Here is an 18,170-nt window from a genome sequence, read left to right as displayed (position 1 = left end):
TATTGTGTAGAAAAGGACATCTGTTTAGCACCTCCACATTGCAAGGACTGATTTGAAATGGTTGTTTCTTCCCCTCAGATTGTGTTTTGCTTCATCAAATGTTATAAAGTGTGAGAAAACAAGTTGTCCGTGATACCATCCCATGATCAACACATGTCTTTTAAGGGTTAGTGAGATGGTAAAAATTCTCTTGGGGTAAAAATGTTGTTGGAAAATGGTTGTCATTACAATTAGAGGCATTGTTTTTATGTTTTTTAAATATTTTTCTCCTTAATAAAAAGCTTACTTGCAGTCATGGCAGCTGGTAAGAATGTAACGCGGGAATTTTTTCTAATTATCAATACTCTTTGGCCCCACACAAAAGACTCCTTTCTGCTCCCCTGCCAAGCATTCTTCAGCAGAAGATTAATAATAAAAATAGTAAGATCACAGAGTCAGATTTCCCATGTATAAGAAAAGGAACAAACCCACAAAAAGGACCAGTCCTTTGTTGCACTGGTTCCCCTTAACTTCAGTGGAAGTCAGTCTGCAGCAGCTCATAAGCCACAATCATTTATTTGTGCAATCTAAACCTCTTGGTCCTCTTGCAAGGCTTTGCTACAAGATGGTTAAGCACAGCCCAGGAGGCATGCCCGAGGATGCTTTTTTCCCTCTAGACTTGTTTGTGCCAAGTTTGATAAAGCGAGTTTAAACAAGTATCACCTAAAAAGTTGCTATGGCCCTTCAGGTTGTTGGAGGTTGCCATGGACAAAAGTCATCCTAGCCAAGAGAAGGATGCTTTAAGGACCTATGGCAGTATGTATACACCCGACTGAGGGTCATTGCTTCCCAAACCAGGTATGCCAGCATTAGACTAGCTAGGTATTATCAGAGCAGAACAAATCACTCCAAGCCCAAGATAGTTTTTACCTCTTCTAGAAGGTTTTAATTGAATTTCATTGACTTTTCATAACTGCAGTTAACACTCAGGTTTCTTTGTCACTGAAGACACATTTAGCCAGAATGTATGGCAGTTTATATTTCTTTGTTCTAAAAACCACATTTTTAATGATAATTCTGTCTGTAAATAGTCAAAAGCCAGAAATGTTCTCATACAGTTTTAAATTTGAAGTGAAAATCTACCACATTTAAAAAGTTGAAATATGAAATCTTGGAATCCAACATTATATCAGCTGTATTGTACATTCTTTAAGTTACATACTTTATCATGTATTTCATTAGGATGTGTTAAGGATATAATATTAAGAATGCAGCTTCACTAGGGCATTGTGAAAAGTATTTCCTGTTGAGCATGTACTCAGAAATGATTTTTGAACTTAGAGATTTCTTTCCCACAATGCAACAAGACCATTTTTTCCTTTAACAATATTCTGTCAAGTTCAGTATCTGGCTTCTCTTGTCCTAGTACTTTCCACAAAAAAATATATATTTAATTTCTCAGGCTACTTAATATATTAACAGTTGCAACTAGAAACCTTACTATAACAAAATTCTTGTATTATTTTCCTCAGTGATTTTCTGAGATCAAAAACTGTCTCTTTGCATTCTCCTCTGAATTGTTTGAGACAAATGTCAGTAAAGTAGGGGCCAGGTATGACCAGGTAAGAGACCTAAATATGAACATCTCAGAAAAAGGATTGCTGAAAGGTGTGAAATGATAGGGAACCTGTCTTTTAGATTGACCTCTCACAGTACCAATGAGAATGTAATTGTATGTAGCTGTTTGTTTTGGTTTTTTTAACGGCTAAACTACTATTTTTTTAAAATACAGTTCTGAGTAAAATATGTAATTTGCTTCTGGAATTTGTATTATGGATATTTTCCATACTTTTCCCAATAATTTAAAGTGACGTATTCTCAAATGGTAAGACAGACAACTGCATGGTACATGGGAGGAAAGAGAGAAAAAATAACAGCTGGGCAGATGTCAGGAAGCAATTTTTGTTTTATACAAGACATAACAAGGCAAAGTTGTTGATATAAAGACCCTGAGGGGAGGGAGAGTAATTTAGAAGTACAGCTATGCCATCCCAGGGTACAGGCAGTAACAGAGAGGAATTGGCTTTTTGGAAGCATCCTCACGGAATGCCAAATTGCAAATGATTATTTTCAAAAGTGCCTTTGTAAAGAATTCAAGAATCAACAACCCAGACAGAAAACCAGAGGAAATCTGTGGTAACTTCTGGAATCCCAATGCTTTCTTACGGTCAGGAAGAGGGTAGGTGAAGCAGAACAACGGGGTCAGGAGCGTGAGCAAGGAGGGCATCTTGGCTCTGCAGCATCTTTGCTGTGTGAGAGCCACTCTGCTCTGCCGGTATAAAACGAAGATGTTAATTTTTCCTAGCAAACCCAGTTCCAGTGAGGCATAGCTGATTAGTGGTTGCTGACTGTTCCTATGGTGTGTCAATGAATGCCACAGAAAATAATCCTGGAAGACCACAGTGGCGCTGAATAAAGCAACTGAGAGGGGTTATTGTAAGAGAGCTTACATTAAAATTTTCAGCAACAGGCAGGCTGAAAGAAAAGTTTCAATGAATGCCAGGAGTATCGTGTGGGCCTGCAATTAGTTGCCTCTTCAGGCTTAGAGCATAGAAACATTTTACTTCATTGTGCTTATTATGGCAATAATTATTGCTGGCATCATGAGTAGCAAAAAAAGTTTAAACTGAACAAACATGGAAAATGAATCAACTTTTCTTTCCTCAAAGCCAGTTTCTCACATACTCAGAGGAAAAGCAGTGTGTGGAAGGTTATTTATCAAACATATATGATTTATACATGTTTCTTTTCCATGTTAAATAAAGGTAGCCCGTCCACCTAAGACCTGTAATTAGTGTCTTGCGGGATAGGTGACATGTCATGACACCAAGTCACTTTTTGTCCCTGCATACTGTCAATGCCCTATCCAGCCTCTCTCACCAACCCTCTTTGGGGTCCGACTCCCGCCTTGGAAAGATAGAAAGAAAAGGTCTGTTTATTTACAGGCCATTAAGATTTTACAACAGTCTGTACTTGACTGGCAAATATATATACAATGTCTACTAATGTAAGTAGCGCCTGGTTTCATCTAGTCCACTCCCCTTCTATGTGGCAAAATCCAACATTAAGATTTCACATATTTAATTAATTGCAAATCTTTTAACTATGCAAAACTTCACAAACTGGAGGGCTTAGGGGACGTGTTAATAGCTATGATCAGTATCCTCCTGTCTGGTATCCTCTAATGAAAGGTGAATGGAATTTTTTTCTGCTTTGAGAAAAGGTCTGTTTAGATTTGAGTTCACTGGGTATGCTAAACACTTACCTAGGACAACTCTGAGGTGCTATAATCTGAAGGTACCATTTCTGTCATAATTCAAAGGCATTCCTCCAAAAAGTAATTTTGACAAATAAGAAAGAGGTTTTTACCCCATTCCTCGTTCACCTGCTCACCAGCAATGTCAGTGCTGCTTCTGGATTTCATCTTCAGCTTTTAAGTGATGCTTATAGCTGCACTGTTCTGCATTTTTACCAATCACCTCCCCTATTTTTTGCCTATCATCTCTGCTACATGTTAATGTGGGATTTTCTGAATCACAAAAGCTCTACTGGTGCTTTTGCCAGGAGATTTCCATGGTGTATAAAGATTTCTAAAGGCATCTTCAGGAAAGATTCTAATTTCATGCAGCAACCATCTCAACATTTTCATATTAGCAAGCCTCTAACATGTGGGCTTCTTTTTATCACTTTGCCAATGCCAGTCTGATCTGCACAGGCGAAAATCCTGGAATTTGCCTAGAGCATTATCTGTAAGCCTGCCACCAGAAATAATGTTTAGTACCTGTGGAAAGATTAGGGAAAAGTCTCCAGTTCAAGCAAGACTTTCAACGCTCAGAGACCTGAAGGAATTCTCAGATATCCAGAGTTTATAGAGTCCTCCAGCAAAATTGCAAACTCATCTTCCTTTTGATGTTCTCATTTAACTATCCATACTGAGTGGTGGTGGAGACAGACATCAGCAAAAAGAAACTTAAATTTAAATAAAATTGTACTTTTCAGTGGTTAATTTTTAGCTAATCTAATAAAAGCAATGAAGTACAAGTAAAAGCACACAAAAGACTGCTAGGAGACTCTGGCCATTCAGAGTAATCCTGAGTAGTGAGAAGTCCCCAGTACACTTGGTAATGTGAAAGTGTATGCAATTTCCTAGGCAACAGTGCAAGATGTGCATAATAACTTTTTATATATTTCGTTCAAATGAAAAGGAGGTAGTAATGAGTAAATATGCATGATCAAAATGGCAACATAGAATATCCTCTTAATCAGTAACAGAGGTCTCCTCACTTCATTACAAGTTGGCAGCTGAAGCATGAAATTGCTAAACGCATACTTTTTTTCTTGTTATCAGCTTCCCTAAAGGTATTGTATTAGATAGCAATTATAAGCCACATATCACAGTAGTACAGTGTTCCCATTTTCACCACATTTTCTCTGGAAGATGAACAATACTGAAGTGCTGGTATGTTCCTGAAAAGACAGACTGCACTTTCTGATTTACACAGTAGCAGCCATAGATCTGCAGTGTTGAGAGGGGTCTGAGACACAATGACTCATTTATTGTTATTGCCCTCGACTGGGACATATGATAGATTTAAATTTTGTTTTGAATACTCTTTCACATGAAACATCCCATAGTTACCACAGATACTGGGCTTCTTGACAACACCCCAGCTTTTTGCTTGGATGTGGAACACTGGTCATGACAATGCCCTTGCCTGATCTCTGCCTCAGGCGAATGGTAATTTCTGTGGATTTGCATTTTTACTTAAGTTCTTAATTTGTTGCAGGAGGGTTGAGAAAGCCTTTCTGTGCCTTGCAGTGCTCTCTGAACGTTGGTTGCCTCTGATTGCTGGGTCTGGTCTCAATTTCCGCAGCCAATCATATGCATATGAATGATACTAAAGACAGCCAGAGATAGCCATTCCAGGGGAAGATGAGACATGACGGTTTTAGCAGTCAAAACAGAAGGGAGAACAAGCCTTTTCCACCAGCATGGTTGAACTTGCATGTGCTGGAAAAGTGAGGACTACTTTTAGCAAAAAAACTACACTGCCTGCAAATGAGAGAGCACAGTCAACAAACATTAGTAATCCAACTGTGTATTTATGGAGAGTGATTTTTGAACAGTCAGAATTTACCAAGGAAACTACAAGGTTGCTGGAGAATGAGCTGAAGTGATGCATTATGCATTAAAAAAGCAGGGGAGAAGTGAAGGAGGCCAAAAACAATTCACAGCAGCAGGAAAGGAACCACTGGGTAAATTTTTAGGAAAGCCGAAATGAAAATAGTGATACCTTCAAGTAGAAATGGCAGTACATATGCCTCCAGGTACAGGAGTTGTAGATGGAGAAGTTGCTGATAGCAGCAGCAATGTTCTGGTAGTCATACTTGGGGTCACCTGAGCTCAAGAGCAGGATAAAGATGAGCTGCAGATACTCCTAATGCCTACAGAAGCAATTTTCTTCTGAAGACAAATAGACAAAACCTTGCATTTTTGGACAGGGTAAAAGGCATTTAAATTAAGCTAGAAAATTATTTTGTCAGAACAGGCAGGGAGGGTGGGCCAGAAAGCATTCATCAAAGTGTTAAAAGATGTGATTAGCAGAGCAGAGCTCTAAGGAGATAGTTCATACTAAAGAAAGACAGAACGGCAGAAAGGAGCTGTCAGGATGCATCAGATAACAAACCATAAGGTGGGAAAGTAGTTCTTGTACTGCTATAAGCATCAGATACAGATATCTGTCTGCCCAAGATGAAGTTATGGGAGCTGTAGTCTATTTAAGCCCTAGAAGAGACCAAAACTACAGCAAGTAGTAAAATCGTCACTCACAGAGGTTTTTGCTGGATGTTCAGTTCTTAACATTTAGTAGTGGAAAATAACAACAAATTTCCATCTTTGTATCAAACACTGCCCATCCAAACCACCATAAAATATTAAACTGAATAAAAAAGGGAGAAGATTTTTAAAAGCATTACAGTCATGCTACAGGAAGGAAGTACTTCTGCTGCTTCCAATTGATGACACCCATTTCAAGCCCTGTAAAGAGATTAGTTTTTAGCAGTCTGTGACAATGATAAGTATACCATATGTGTCTTAGAATCTGAAATCTGTACACCATGAACAAGTCGTTTATTATAAATGTGAGATACTGTTGTGCTGAACAGACATGCTGTCTGAAGTATGAGATTTTTCTGGAGGTTGACAGAGAAGGATAGCTTTCTTGGCAGTCCTTTGCATTTTTATGTAGGTTATTTAAGTATCCACTGACATTCCATTTAAAAATGATTAGGCAGGGGACATTGGCTTTTACCAAGCCATAAAGTACTAAGACCATATGAAAGGATATATAAATACAAAATACATGGTAGTTCTTCAAGTTCCACACTGATAAAGTGTAATATGATAAGATGATTGCAACACTATCTATATCTCAGGATTAAGCATGGTGATTGAAAAAACAGAAATGTAACTAATGCTGGTACCGTACATGAGAATTACGATACTGTCTACCGGCAAAAGTAGGCATTCAAAAGCCAATGTTGCCTGTACCTGTGGTGTTACTGTAGACATCATCTACCCCAGCTCTGAATGGAAATAATGATGGGAAACATTAATGGATACTGTCTATCTGAGGGCCTCAATACATGTTTCTCAGGGCAGAAAGCATTCTTGTAGCACAAGGTGATAATGTCATACTGTGACATCTTCACAGAGCGCTGTGAGAGGAGGGTCAGCATCACACACTGCCCTTAGCATCAGGATTTGTAGTGTTTAACCAGGAGACTTTGGCACAAGCCTGTTGTCTGTCCAGTGATAAACATGGCTCTCAAGGAGATGCTGGCTCAGATGCTAAACTCTTGTCCTTTGTGATGAACTTTTCCAGGTCTTCCAAGTGTTTCCTTTTCACTTAATGAATTAGCTGTCCATGGCCAACTTAAGCTGCTTCAACATTTTATTATTATTTGCTGGTTGCTATTAATACCTTAGCCATACTCCAGACCATAGCTTAAGTGGCATAGTCCTGCCACGCAGATCATTTACTCTCAAGTCTGACAGATTTCCCCATCAGGGTGTGAGTCCCCATCAGGAGAGAGGTGTAACAGCTCCAGCCACCCCAGAGCGGAGCTCTGCAGCACTGCAGGTAGGAAACCCCCAGGAAAACAGAACCCACAGCAGAAGTGAGCCGGAGGCTTGCGAGTGTCCTGCAGAGCCTGAGCGCTGGCATGGCAGGGTGCAGGAGCGACAGACATGTCTGCCCACTCCCAGCCTCGGCACATCATTCCCATGCAGAGTGACACCATCCTGAGGCATCTCAAGGGGAGATGTACTTTCTCTCTGCTGGCTCTTCTCCCAGCTCTAGCTCCCGTGCCCCTGCTCGGCTCAGCAAGCGCCCACTCCAAGAGCTGTGGGCATGCAGGAGAGGGAGGCGGGAAGGGCTGCACCTTGTTGGAGAGAGAGTCATTGGGGAGCTGCAGGAGGAAGGGATTCATGCCTGCCATTTGTGCTAATGGGGTAGCTTAAGGAGGAAAAGGAGCTACTGGGGAAGACAACGCCAAACATGACTTTCAAGGAATGTGGCTGCCAGCACTCGTCCCAGGGGAAAGCCAAACATTTGCAGAGATGGCAGACCTGAGTGCAGCACACCCACCTCTGGCATGTGCAGCTGCCACTCCAGCTGGACATGTGCCTTGGGAAGCTGAAGCTGCCAGCACTCAGGATGAAACCAAACCAATCTGCAGAGTATGTGACACAACTTGTTGGTCTGAAATGCATAGGAGATTTCAGACATATGAGACACAACAGAAAAAAAGGATTTGCTTTGGGCTTCTGCTCCTGCCGAAGCAGGTTTGCTGTAGGTGTTGTGTGAATCAGTCCTGTAAGCTACTCCTACATCAGCCAGAAATCTCAGTGTAGTGGAGGAATTATTATTATCTGCTCTTTTCATTTAGCACACAATCCCCTTTGCAATCTACAGTGAACAAAGCCCATGAACTCTTCCATCTTTTAATAGGAGTATGATGGACTGATAGATTCATGGAATTTAAACCACTTTGTCCAGTCAAAAAGTAGAGGATTCACCAAAGTAATCTCTAAGATTTTTCTTAAATAGTTCACTTAGGCTTGTTTGTGGGGTTTTTTTGTGGAACACACAAAAAAAACCCCCACAGGACTAGCTAGGAAAGATGAACTTGCCATTAATGGTACAATGACAATCTGCTATTGTATCTTCAAACCAATTTTTAAAGTGATAAATTAAGCCATTGTGTATTGTTGTGGGGGTCTTTTTCCTTACTATGTCCATGAGATTTACGTTGCTGGGGATCATTATCTTGCAGTAACAGAATGAGAACCTCTAACAGCCCCTCACATATGCACAAGGACAGTCTTTCCATGGAGCTCTATACCATTTACAGAAATGCAATTTATGTATGCAGAATTCTTTGAGGGTCAAACCTTTCCAATAACAATATTAATCCAGTGCCTTGTAAATGTTATTTAATCTTCATAACAGTGTTTGGATGTGGTATGGTTATTTCCATTGGAATGGCCTTGGATGCTATGAATTCTAATGCATGTAGACCTGGATTATGCATACAGACCATGTTTATTAGAAAGAAAACATTTCTCACTGCAATGAGTGAGAAATTTTTTGTAATCTGTTTCTTTCTTAGGCAGTAGATGCTTTTCTAGTATAATTATTTCACTTCTGAGCTTGGTGTATTAATCTTTTTTCCAACCACTCCTCAGCAAGCTGATGAGCTTGAAAGTGCAAAAACCTTCAGAGTGGAACTTCAGCAGCAGTGGTAGAAGAGACAGGAAAACAGCAGAGATACCGAAAAGTGTGAGCAAAAAAAACCTCAGGAAAAAATCCCCTTCTGTCTTCTTAAAATACTAGTACACAATATCTCAAAATTCTCCAGGCATTTGCCCATCAAGCTAAGTCTGAAAAGACTTGTTCATTGGCCATACTTTAAATGACCCATTTGTCTTTTCCAAAGTTTCCCAGTGCCAGAACTGCCTCTCCTAGATGTTTAGATTTTTGTGGAGACAGGCAGCTCTCTGAAGATGCAAATATGCACACTCACGCAGAGGGCTCCTGTGATTGCAGAGGCTGCTAATCTTAAAGGGAGCTGTCTAGTCCCCATCACACACTCCAGCGTCTTCCCGTGCTTTAGCTGGAAAATTCCAGCACGCTGACCTGGCGTTGACTCCTCGCTGTGAAAACACAATGGGATCCATTCTCCCATTGTGGACAAATTATGCACATAAAAACCCTGTTGACTGAAAGGAGAATAGACCCCTTTAGCCTTAGCACAACAAGACTCCTTTGGATGCTTACAGCATTTTTCTGTGAACTGTGTTGAAGATGGAGATTATTTTCTCCCTTCCCCTCCTTTGCTCCTTCCCCCTTGCAGAAATCTGTAGCAGCATACCTAGCGCTTCTCATCTCTACAAGGCTTCCAAAAACCACCTTCATTCTTTTCAGTCAATTTCCTTTCTCTGTAACACACTTTTTATTTTAATGCATTCACTCTTTGATGGTTCTACCCACCTGCCCCATTCAAGTCCCCTGTTCCACAGTGGCTTTGATGAAACTGGTAGATGAGGTGCTCTGGGATCATCAATTTGATGTTAATAGATAAGCCTGATAATTGGGAGACAACATGGGCAGAGTTACTTTGAGTCAGAATCTATAAAAAGTGCAGACAAAAGATGAAATTCCAGATCAGGAATTCAGTGAGACATAGTAGTTGCCAACAAGTCAAGTGACCTCCAACTCACGCATAACTGGCATAATAATGGTTCAGATAGATAATTACTAATTTTGATCTACATTATTGCTTTCTATAACCTTTAGATGTTATATTATAAATATAGATATTATACAAATAACATTACAGCAAATCAAGCCAACCAGTCACAACACCACCAAAACCAAACAAAACCCACCCAACCAGACTTGTTACTCTTCTCGCAAGCTCCTTCTTTCTTCCAGAAAAACCCAAATAAAGATGCAGGTTCTGAAGATGAATGAAACTGAATTGATTTAAGGTGGAGAGACAAGAATTGCAGATTTTAATTCTTGCACTGGGATTCCCTGAATTTCTAATCCCAGCCCCTGTAAAAGCAGATGTTTTATCTGAAGGGCAGAAACAACCATATAATAGTTAGGAAAGGGATTGACCTAGAGCTCTCTGAAGCAGATAGAAGTTCTCCTGTTGTCTTCAGTGACTGTAGATCCAAGCTCCAAGAAAGTACTAAGTGTAGAATTTATTTTTTTTTAATGGTAGATAGTAACCTCATAAATTTGAATAATATTTGGACAAAGCATTTGGATCACTTGTGGTAATGGATTGCTTCTCAGTCAAACAGTAATGTATTCATAAGAATAAGTAGTTATTTGTGGTTTATTCTTTGAATGACTCATTGACAGTAGGATGGGAGCATAAATTTTGTTCTAAATGTGATAGCAATTTAGGTAAAATATCTTGTTTGGGCTTTTTTTGTAATATTGTGTAAAAAAAGTTGTATAATGTAATCATCTAGTGTTTATTTTATTATGTGTACCTTCTACTCAGAGGGTTGGCATTATTGTTCCTAACAGTGATGGATACAAGCAGATCATGCCCTATGACCTCTACCATCCCCTTCCTCGGTACGTAAAACAGTCAACCAGATGCTAGGATTAACAAATACATTTACTTCTTTTTTTTCCTCTTCTCTGCATTTCTGCTTTGCTCTCAAACTAATTTAACAAATGCTGCTTTTCTCTTGCTGTGGACTCCTGCAGATTAACCTAGAGATGTTCAAGTGTTAACCTGTTGTTAGAAATTCTGTTGATGCAGAACTGAAACAATATTCTAGCTGAAGCAGCAATGCAACCTTATTAAGCGTGTGGTCCCTTTCTTTCTCTCTTTCCTCACCCCCCGCCCCATCTCCCCTTTTCTCTCACACCTGTCCTTTTTCTTCCCTTTACTCATCTCTGAACAGGACTATAACCTGCGGCTTTGTAATGAACCATCAGACTTTCTCACTCTCTCCAGCAATGCTGCTTCTTGCATGCTTGTAAATGGTGATATTTTGGGTTTAGACAGTATTAGTGTTGTTTTCTGATCCTGCAAACCTGTGCTAATGCCTTCCCCAGGGGCCTTAATCCATTGGCTTTTCTAAGAAATCAAATATTGGGGCAGGAATAAGATCAAGATCTGATTTGTATTATTAATTATCTCACAATTAAAATGCCTTTAATGTAAGCCTTGACCTTCTCATAGAAGTAATCACATGAGTAATGATTCTTAAAGCACTGAGTAAGACTGGTGCTGATAAAAATGTTTAGTAGCTGACGGATAATAACCTTTTAGTTTTGAAATACTGCCTGGACATGCAATAGTATTGTGTTGTGTTTCCTTCTTCATTAATTTATTGTGTCATTGAGTACAAAATCACAGAAAGAAACCCCTAGGCTACTTGTTAGTCTCATCCTGGTGAGGAAATGACCTCCCTCAAACCATGGTGAGGCCTAAAGCAGAGAGCTTTCAACATCAGTGTGCAAGCGCAGTGCATTCATGTTCAGCAGCCTCCAGCCGAGTCATGGACCCACCCCAAACTGTAAGTGAGAAGACAAGGAGGAGAGAAGCTACTTGCCAAGCATTGCGGCTGCCATTCGTGTTGACACCCTTTGTCAACAACCTGTGTCATTTGGATTAGGCTTTTCTCTTCCTCGCTAAGTGCTTATGGTTATGTACACACAGTCATTATCACCAAATATTTGTGACATACACTTATAAAAAATATCCCTGTGTCTAATTCCCTTTTTTTAAAAAAACCACACTTGTCTTTTTGTTCTTTATTTTAAAAAATTCCACATAGATACCTCCTAACCTCAAAACTTAAACCTCTGTTAGTAAGGAATATAGAAGCTAGAATATTAATACGGGGTTTAACAATCCAGCTTTGAATAAAACATTATATTTCAATTGTGTACAGAGGGCATGTACATTCACAAAAGGTGGATAATAGTTTTATATCAGAGGGTGATTCAGCAGTACTTAACAGTGGAGGGACTGTATTTACAGAAAAAGCATCCTGAGCTGGCAGCTAAGCAGAGGCTTTTTTACAGCTGAAGAAAATCCAAAATAAAGGATCAAAATGCCCTAAGGTTTTTGGCTTTCAGTAACACTGAAAGTAAAAAAAAAAAAAAATCATTCCCTGAAAATGATCAAAAGGCTGAAACTGTTTCTCAAGCTGTTCAGGATTATGGTCTCACCCCGTAACAGTCCCTTTACATCCACTCTCCCAGCCGCACTATTCTCCTTTAAGACCCCCCATCAATTGTTCAAGCTGCAACTGCTGACTGGCACCTCCGCTGCTTGCCTCTTCTCCCTCTCCCCCTCTCCCACATGTGCTCCTGTGAACCCACCAACAGGGCTCGGGTCTTCCTCCCTCACCCAAGAGGGAAGACACAGCCACATGTCTCTTCTCCAAACCTCAGAGGCAGCAGAAGCTGAACAGACCACAAGGCTGGTATGAGACAGGGCCAAGTCAGGCGGATAAAAAATATCTTGCCTCTGAACCTGCAGAGTTTAGGCAAAAAAAAAACCCAAACCAAAAAAAAAAAGCCCACTCAACCAAACCAGAGAGGCCCTGGTTGCGTTACCTGCCTGAGGCTGGCACCTAATACCAGGGACAGAGGAGAGCAACAAACAGCCCAGGAGAAGTGGAGAGCAAATCTGGGAAGGCATCTTTGCAAGAGTTCCCTACTGCAGTCCCTCAGCCTTGAATTTTATGTTGAAGAGAGAAAGGTATGGTTCAGCAGATATAGTGCTTGCTTTTAATGTGCTACCAATTCCTTTCACAAATTCTCGGTCAATGTTGCACCCTTTGTACCTCAAAAGGAGCTGTGACACCTGCTTTGAGAGTTGTGCAACAGAGAAACTTCACCTTCCTATCACACACTCATACAAAACCTGAGGACCAAACTGCTTGCCTAGATTTAAGCTGCTTGGTATTGCTGAGGTTGCCTAAGGCATCTGGACCTTGTCCCAAAGACTCCAGGGAATTCCTTTTATGCCTGGGAAAAGCTGGCTCAGGCTGGCTGCAGCAGTTTCTGCTGTTCAGGAGTTTCAGTCTGAGGCATCTTCATTTGGATTTGTGGTAGTGAGAAACCTTAGCCGTATGCTGAGAAACTTGTTCAGCAGAGCCACACGTAACACATTTGAACTAAAAACATTGCTAAAATTACCCGTTTGTGACATATGAGGCTTATGCTGAGCACACAATGATGGATATGGCATGGTGTAAACATTGTCTCACCACTTCTTAGAGATAAGTCATAGAATTAATCAGTGACTTTACCATTCATAAACAGCTATTAACATAAGCCATTTCACATTGAGTTTTATGGCACTTTCAGCAAGTAGTGGGTAGTGCTTACACATACTGGAGCTGATGAGAAAAAGATGGGTTGATATGATGAAAAATCAGAGGGAAGGATAAGCGTTTTTCAACTTGATGATGTTGTAATTATTACTTAATAAAAACAATTCCTTTGTATTAAGTGGGAGAAAAAAATCCTCACCTTTCACTTCTTTTCCTTCTTGCCTGAAAGGGGAAACAGGTGGGGTTTTTTCCAGAAAAACAATTTTTGTTTAAGTCAAAAAATGGAAACTTATGACCAAAATCATTGTTTCAAACATTATTTCTAATGTCCTTATAAAAAGGGCATTTGCCTTTAGGTGGAAAAAACCCAACCAAACAAACAAAAAACCAAAAAACTCCAAACAAAACAAAAACCAACCAAACAAAAATACCAAACAGATTTTGTGAGATGTTTCCAGGTAGGTGGAACATGCACACTTTTATACCATCAGGCATGCACAGGATTATACAGGACTAGCCACGCTGGATCATGACAACGGTCCTGGATCCTCTCTGTGACAATGGCTTGAATATAAGAGAGGAAATACCAGACTATTTTATGTGAACAGACATGTACACCTGTAAACAATGCATACATTATTGTACATGCATGACTGTAAAAAAAGGATTATTGTCATAAGTATGCATAGCTTTTCAGAACATACACATTGTTCTGTGGATTTGTCATTACATTCTCAAATGGCACCTGCAGAGAAAAGATGGTTTCTCAGTTCCTCTCACTGCATCAGCTGTAAATAAACAAGGCCCATGTGGTTTATCCATCAGAGGCCACGTATATTATCAGTATAGTCACATCTTCTTTTGGGTAATTTCCTCCCATCTTCTTTTTTATCCTCAACTCAAGTTATCTCCTGGACAGAAACACTGCTGTTTCCCTGTAAACTCTTGCAAAACAAGCATCAGCTTCAGAGCACAATGAGTGTCCAGTGATTTGTGACAAAGAACATGACAAATTGTGAAGATATGATAAACCAATCAATTAAATAAAAGGAATTAAGTTAAAAGTATTTAGAGTATCTATGGTAGTAGTCACTGGGTTAGTGGGAGAGATTTCATGTTACTAATCTGTGAGTTAAAGAGAGCAGCCATGAGAGTGGTTTGCTGTTATGGACATTTATGAATAGATATATGGTTAATTATTACTGACATTAATCAGAAAAAATGCCTCCTGCAGATAAGTTTATGTATTGGGGGGGGTGCGGGTGGGGGTGGGGGCAGCAGGGGTTCCTTTTCCTGATGCCTCTCTGTTTTGTTTTTTTTTTTCCCCAGATGGGAAAGTACACCCTGGACTGCCTGTTCCTCATCCTGTGGAGGGGGCATTCAAAGCCGTAGCATATCATGTGTAGAAGAAGACATTCAGGGGCATATCAGCCCTGTGGAAGAATGGAAATGCATGTATACTCCAAAGATGCCTGTTGTGCAGCCTTGCAATATATTTGACTGCCCAAAGTGGCTTGCTCAGGAATGGTCTCCGGTAATCCACTTAGCTTTCTTGGTGTTGTATTTACCACACTAGGAATATATCTTAAATTGTAATTTAGTGAGCTTGTGGAAGTAGGAACATTCACTACTTTCTTTCCTTATTACCATGACCTCTGTTTTAAATTAAGTTATTTGTCTAACTGCAAAGTAAATACTCAGAATAATGTATCGATAAGACTAACATGATTAAGGAGAATGATGGAAAAATAAATCAGATCTGTAATGTTAATTAGTGACCTTCTACAAATAATAGACTAGGAACATAAATGAAATGCACAAAATAAAACCAGTGAGCATGAAATGGTATATCTTTATTACAACTTTTCAGCCATAAATTGAATATCATGAATCGCTGAGAAATTTCCAGAAATACATAAAGCCATAAATGACTCTGCCCTTTGATGCATGTAGTTCTTGAATCACCTTTCATTCCGTACGGAAGTAAATGTCTTTGAAATGTCTTTCTACAAAAGCAGAAAAATACTTTGATTTTGTACATAGAGACTTAAATCTTTGATGTAGTTACTCACCAAGTAAAATGGGTTTTAGAAGCTAAACCAGCTCATCCACAGGTGAGGTCTCCTTGGCTGATTGGAAAGTGTTTAGTGATTTCCAGATGAAAGCCGCTATGCAAGAGCAAAGTAATATTGGCAGTATACATAGCCCTCCCAACTGATCTTTAGTTTTGGTCCTCTCCCCTGCAACCACTGCCGAAATGATCTGTACAGGGGGGAAAATTGATGTACCTTACCAAAAATAAAATTAAAAAGACTTAAGAAAGTGTTTGAGGGAAGAAAGCCCAAATAGTTTCCCATTCTGTTTGGTGCCATGTTCCAAAATAGCTCAGTGTGACCCCTGTTAACCCGTAAGCCCCAGTACTTTGTCCAAGCAAAGCAGAGTGACTCCAGATGAAACTGACAGGGTGTTACTGAACATATCCAATATGGGACAGATGGCCACAAGCCAAGTAGCTAAGGCTGAGACAGTGACACTGCAAGAGAAATCCAGCGGCAAAATGTCCAAACCAAGTAAATGTGCAGAGCAAAAAGGCAAAAATTTCTGTCAGTTTTATACCTTATACATAACTACGAAATATTATGAATAATTTATATTCAGGTTTGGGTGTTTCTGCATCTTGTTTTGCTCTCTGATGTACACATACTTGTGTTGCATATTCCCCTTTTATTAATCACTCCCGTGAAGTATCACACTCACTTTTTTTTTTTCCCCGCCAGTGCACTGTGACCTGTGGACAAGGACTCAGATACCGTGTGGTCCTTTGCATTGATCACAGGGGGATGCATACAGGAGGCTGTAGTCCTAAAACAAAGCCACACATAAAAGAAGAATGCATTGTACCCACTCCTTGCTACAAACCCAAAGGTAATGAGGCCGAAGGATTCTCATAAATTTTTCAGAGCTCTTCCATGTTGAGCACTTTTGTTTTGTTGCTGGTAGTACTGTTTCCAGCTGCACTGAGTTGTGAATTTGTACCTTTAAGGCCTACCATTCCTATTCCAGTCTGCCTGCTAGCAACTTGGAATGAATGCTGGCCCCTTCCTCTTTCTTACAAGCTCTGGGGTTTTCACTGACTATTTGTGATCTAGCAGACTAAGCAATATAAATGTAAATTTGACCATAGTGTAAGCAAGTTTGACCTCACTGATTGTGCCTGGGCTAAATTTGCCCTGTATTTTAAAAGGAATTGTATAAATAACATTTATGGTAGATGATAAATGTAACCATAATTTTAAAGTGCCTGGTCATAATTTGGAGCTTGAAATAGGTTAGAGGCAAGCATTGTATATCTCAACATTAAGTTCCTCTTACTAGCAAGGCTGCAAAATTTGGCAGACTGTTAGACTTGAAGCATCTTATAACAAGGAGTACTCACAATTTGTATAGAAATGTTTCTTGACTTGGGCCTCAGACAGAGAGTAACACTAGGGTAAATCCCCCACATTTTGTTGAGAGGAGAAAATATTTCTGCAACTGTTTGGAGGTTCTTATGGGGTGGGAATTTTTCTTAGAAAAAGTCCTGGAGACTGGATTGGATTAGTGTGCAGTGGCCAGGTGCAGCAGACACAGGTATTTAACTGTTTCCACAAGTATATGAACATGCATGTGTTTGTGCATGCATACAGCTCTATCGATACAACGTCTGTGTCTGTATGATGACTAACTTACGGAAACTTCTGGGCTATGGCAATGCAGGTGAACTTAATTTCCCTAAACTGGAGACTTAAACCCCACCATAAGAAGAAATCAATTCCTTTTAAAAACTGAATTGCTATCCTGATACATATTAAGAGCACTTATTGTGAACCCTGTAAAATAACAGTGACCCATGAACTCATGCTGATCCAATAGGAATAGTGAAATTTGGAATTCTAATTTCTGTACTCAGTGGCTGATGATGAGTGCACTTGCCAAGATTCAAGATTCCAGTTTATCTGGACCATGAGAATTCCCTGTGTCTGCCAGCCACCAAAGTGGCGAAACCCAGACACAGGGTCTCTGGGGAGCAATGCATGTGTTTGCACTGTATTTTGCTGGCTGACATGAGCTCACTCTGTCCACCTTCCAAGATCAAAAAAGAGTCCCTATGACTCTGTTAGCATGACTCTGAGCCTCATACAGAGTTTCTGCAGGTTTGGGTTCAATCAGTCAGTTGCTTTTATGGGGCTTTATGTGTTTATAGTCTTCAGAGCACAGCTAAAGCAGGATCCTGTCTGCCTGCAACATACAGTGTAAGCAAAATGCATTAAGACACCAAAAAATCAGATGTTGCAAACCACCCACAACTGACTTCTGCCTAGGGAACCTGAGAAGGGTGCAAGACTAGCTGGGAAAGCTTTGCTTGCCTGCATCTGTCAAGAAGTCTCTTCCAATGGGACTTACCTGGGAACAAAGTAAATTGCTGGAACCCCACCCTTGCAACAGAAGGGCATCTTTACCCTGGACAAACTCTTAGGCTGCCCTGTGCAGTACATATGTGATTAAATTCTGATTGTAGGCAGTTATTTCTTTTTTCCATTTTTTCTCATGGGATGGAAAGTCCTACGCAAAGCATATACTGTTTTGTTTGGGTTTAATTTTACTCCTCATCTTGGTTCTGCAACACTTTCACAGTTCTCCCTCCGTAAGTGGTAATGTTTGAAGACCCATATACCTGAAGTCTGAATGGTGCTTTCAGAAGAGAGTTGGA

At 40.0% G+C, this 18,170-nt stretch overlaps 1 protein-coding gene across 3 annotated transcripts in view; it reads left to right on the top strand.

Moving 5' to 3' along the window:
* Positions 1–18,170, top strand: part of ADAMTSL1 (ADAMTS like 1) — a 206,526-nt gene that overhangs the window by 87,610 nt on the left and 100,746 nt on the right. For all 3 annotated transcript variants that reach the window (XM_075741113.1, XM_075741112.1, XM_075741114.1), the window contains exons 10-12: positions 10,647–10,697; positions 14,750–14,954; positions 16,198–16,345. In XM_075741113.1, coding sequence (XP_075597228.1) covers positions 10,647–10,697; positions 14,750–14,954; positions 16,198–16,345 — 404 coding nt within the window. The remainder of the gene's footprint in view (positions 1–10,646; positions 10,698–14,749; positions 14,955–16,197; positions 16,346–18,170) is intronic.

This window comes from Balearica regulorum, chromosome Z, assembly GCF_011004875.1.
Source record: "Balearica regulorum gibbericeps isolate bBalReg1 chromosome Z, bBalReg1.pri, whole genome shotgun sequence".
Classification (NCBI taxonomy): Eukaryota; Metazoa; Chordata; class Aves; order Gruiformes; family Gruidae; genus Balearica; species Balearica regulorum.
Note: the sequence above shows the minus strand (reverse complement) of the source record. Positions and strands in the feature narration are given on the sequence as shown.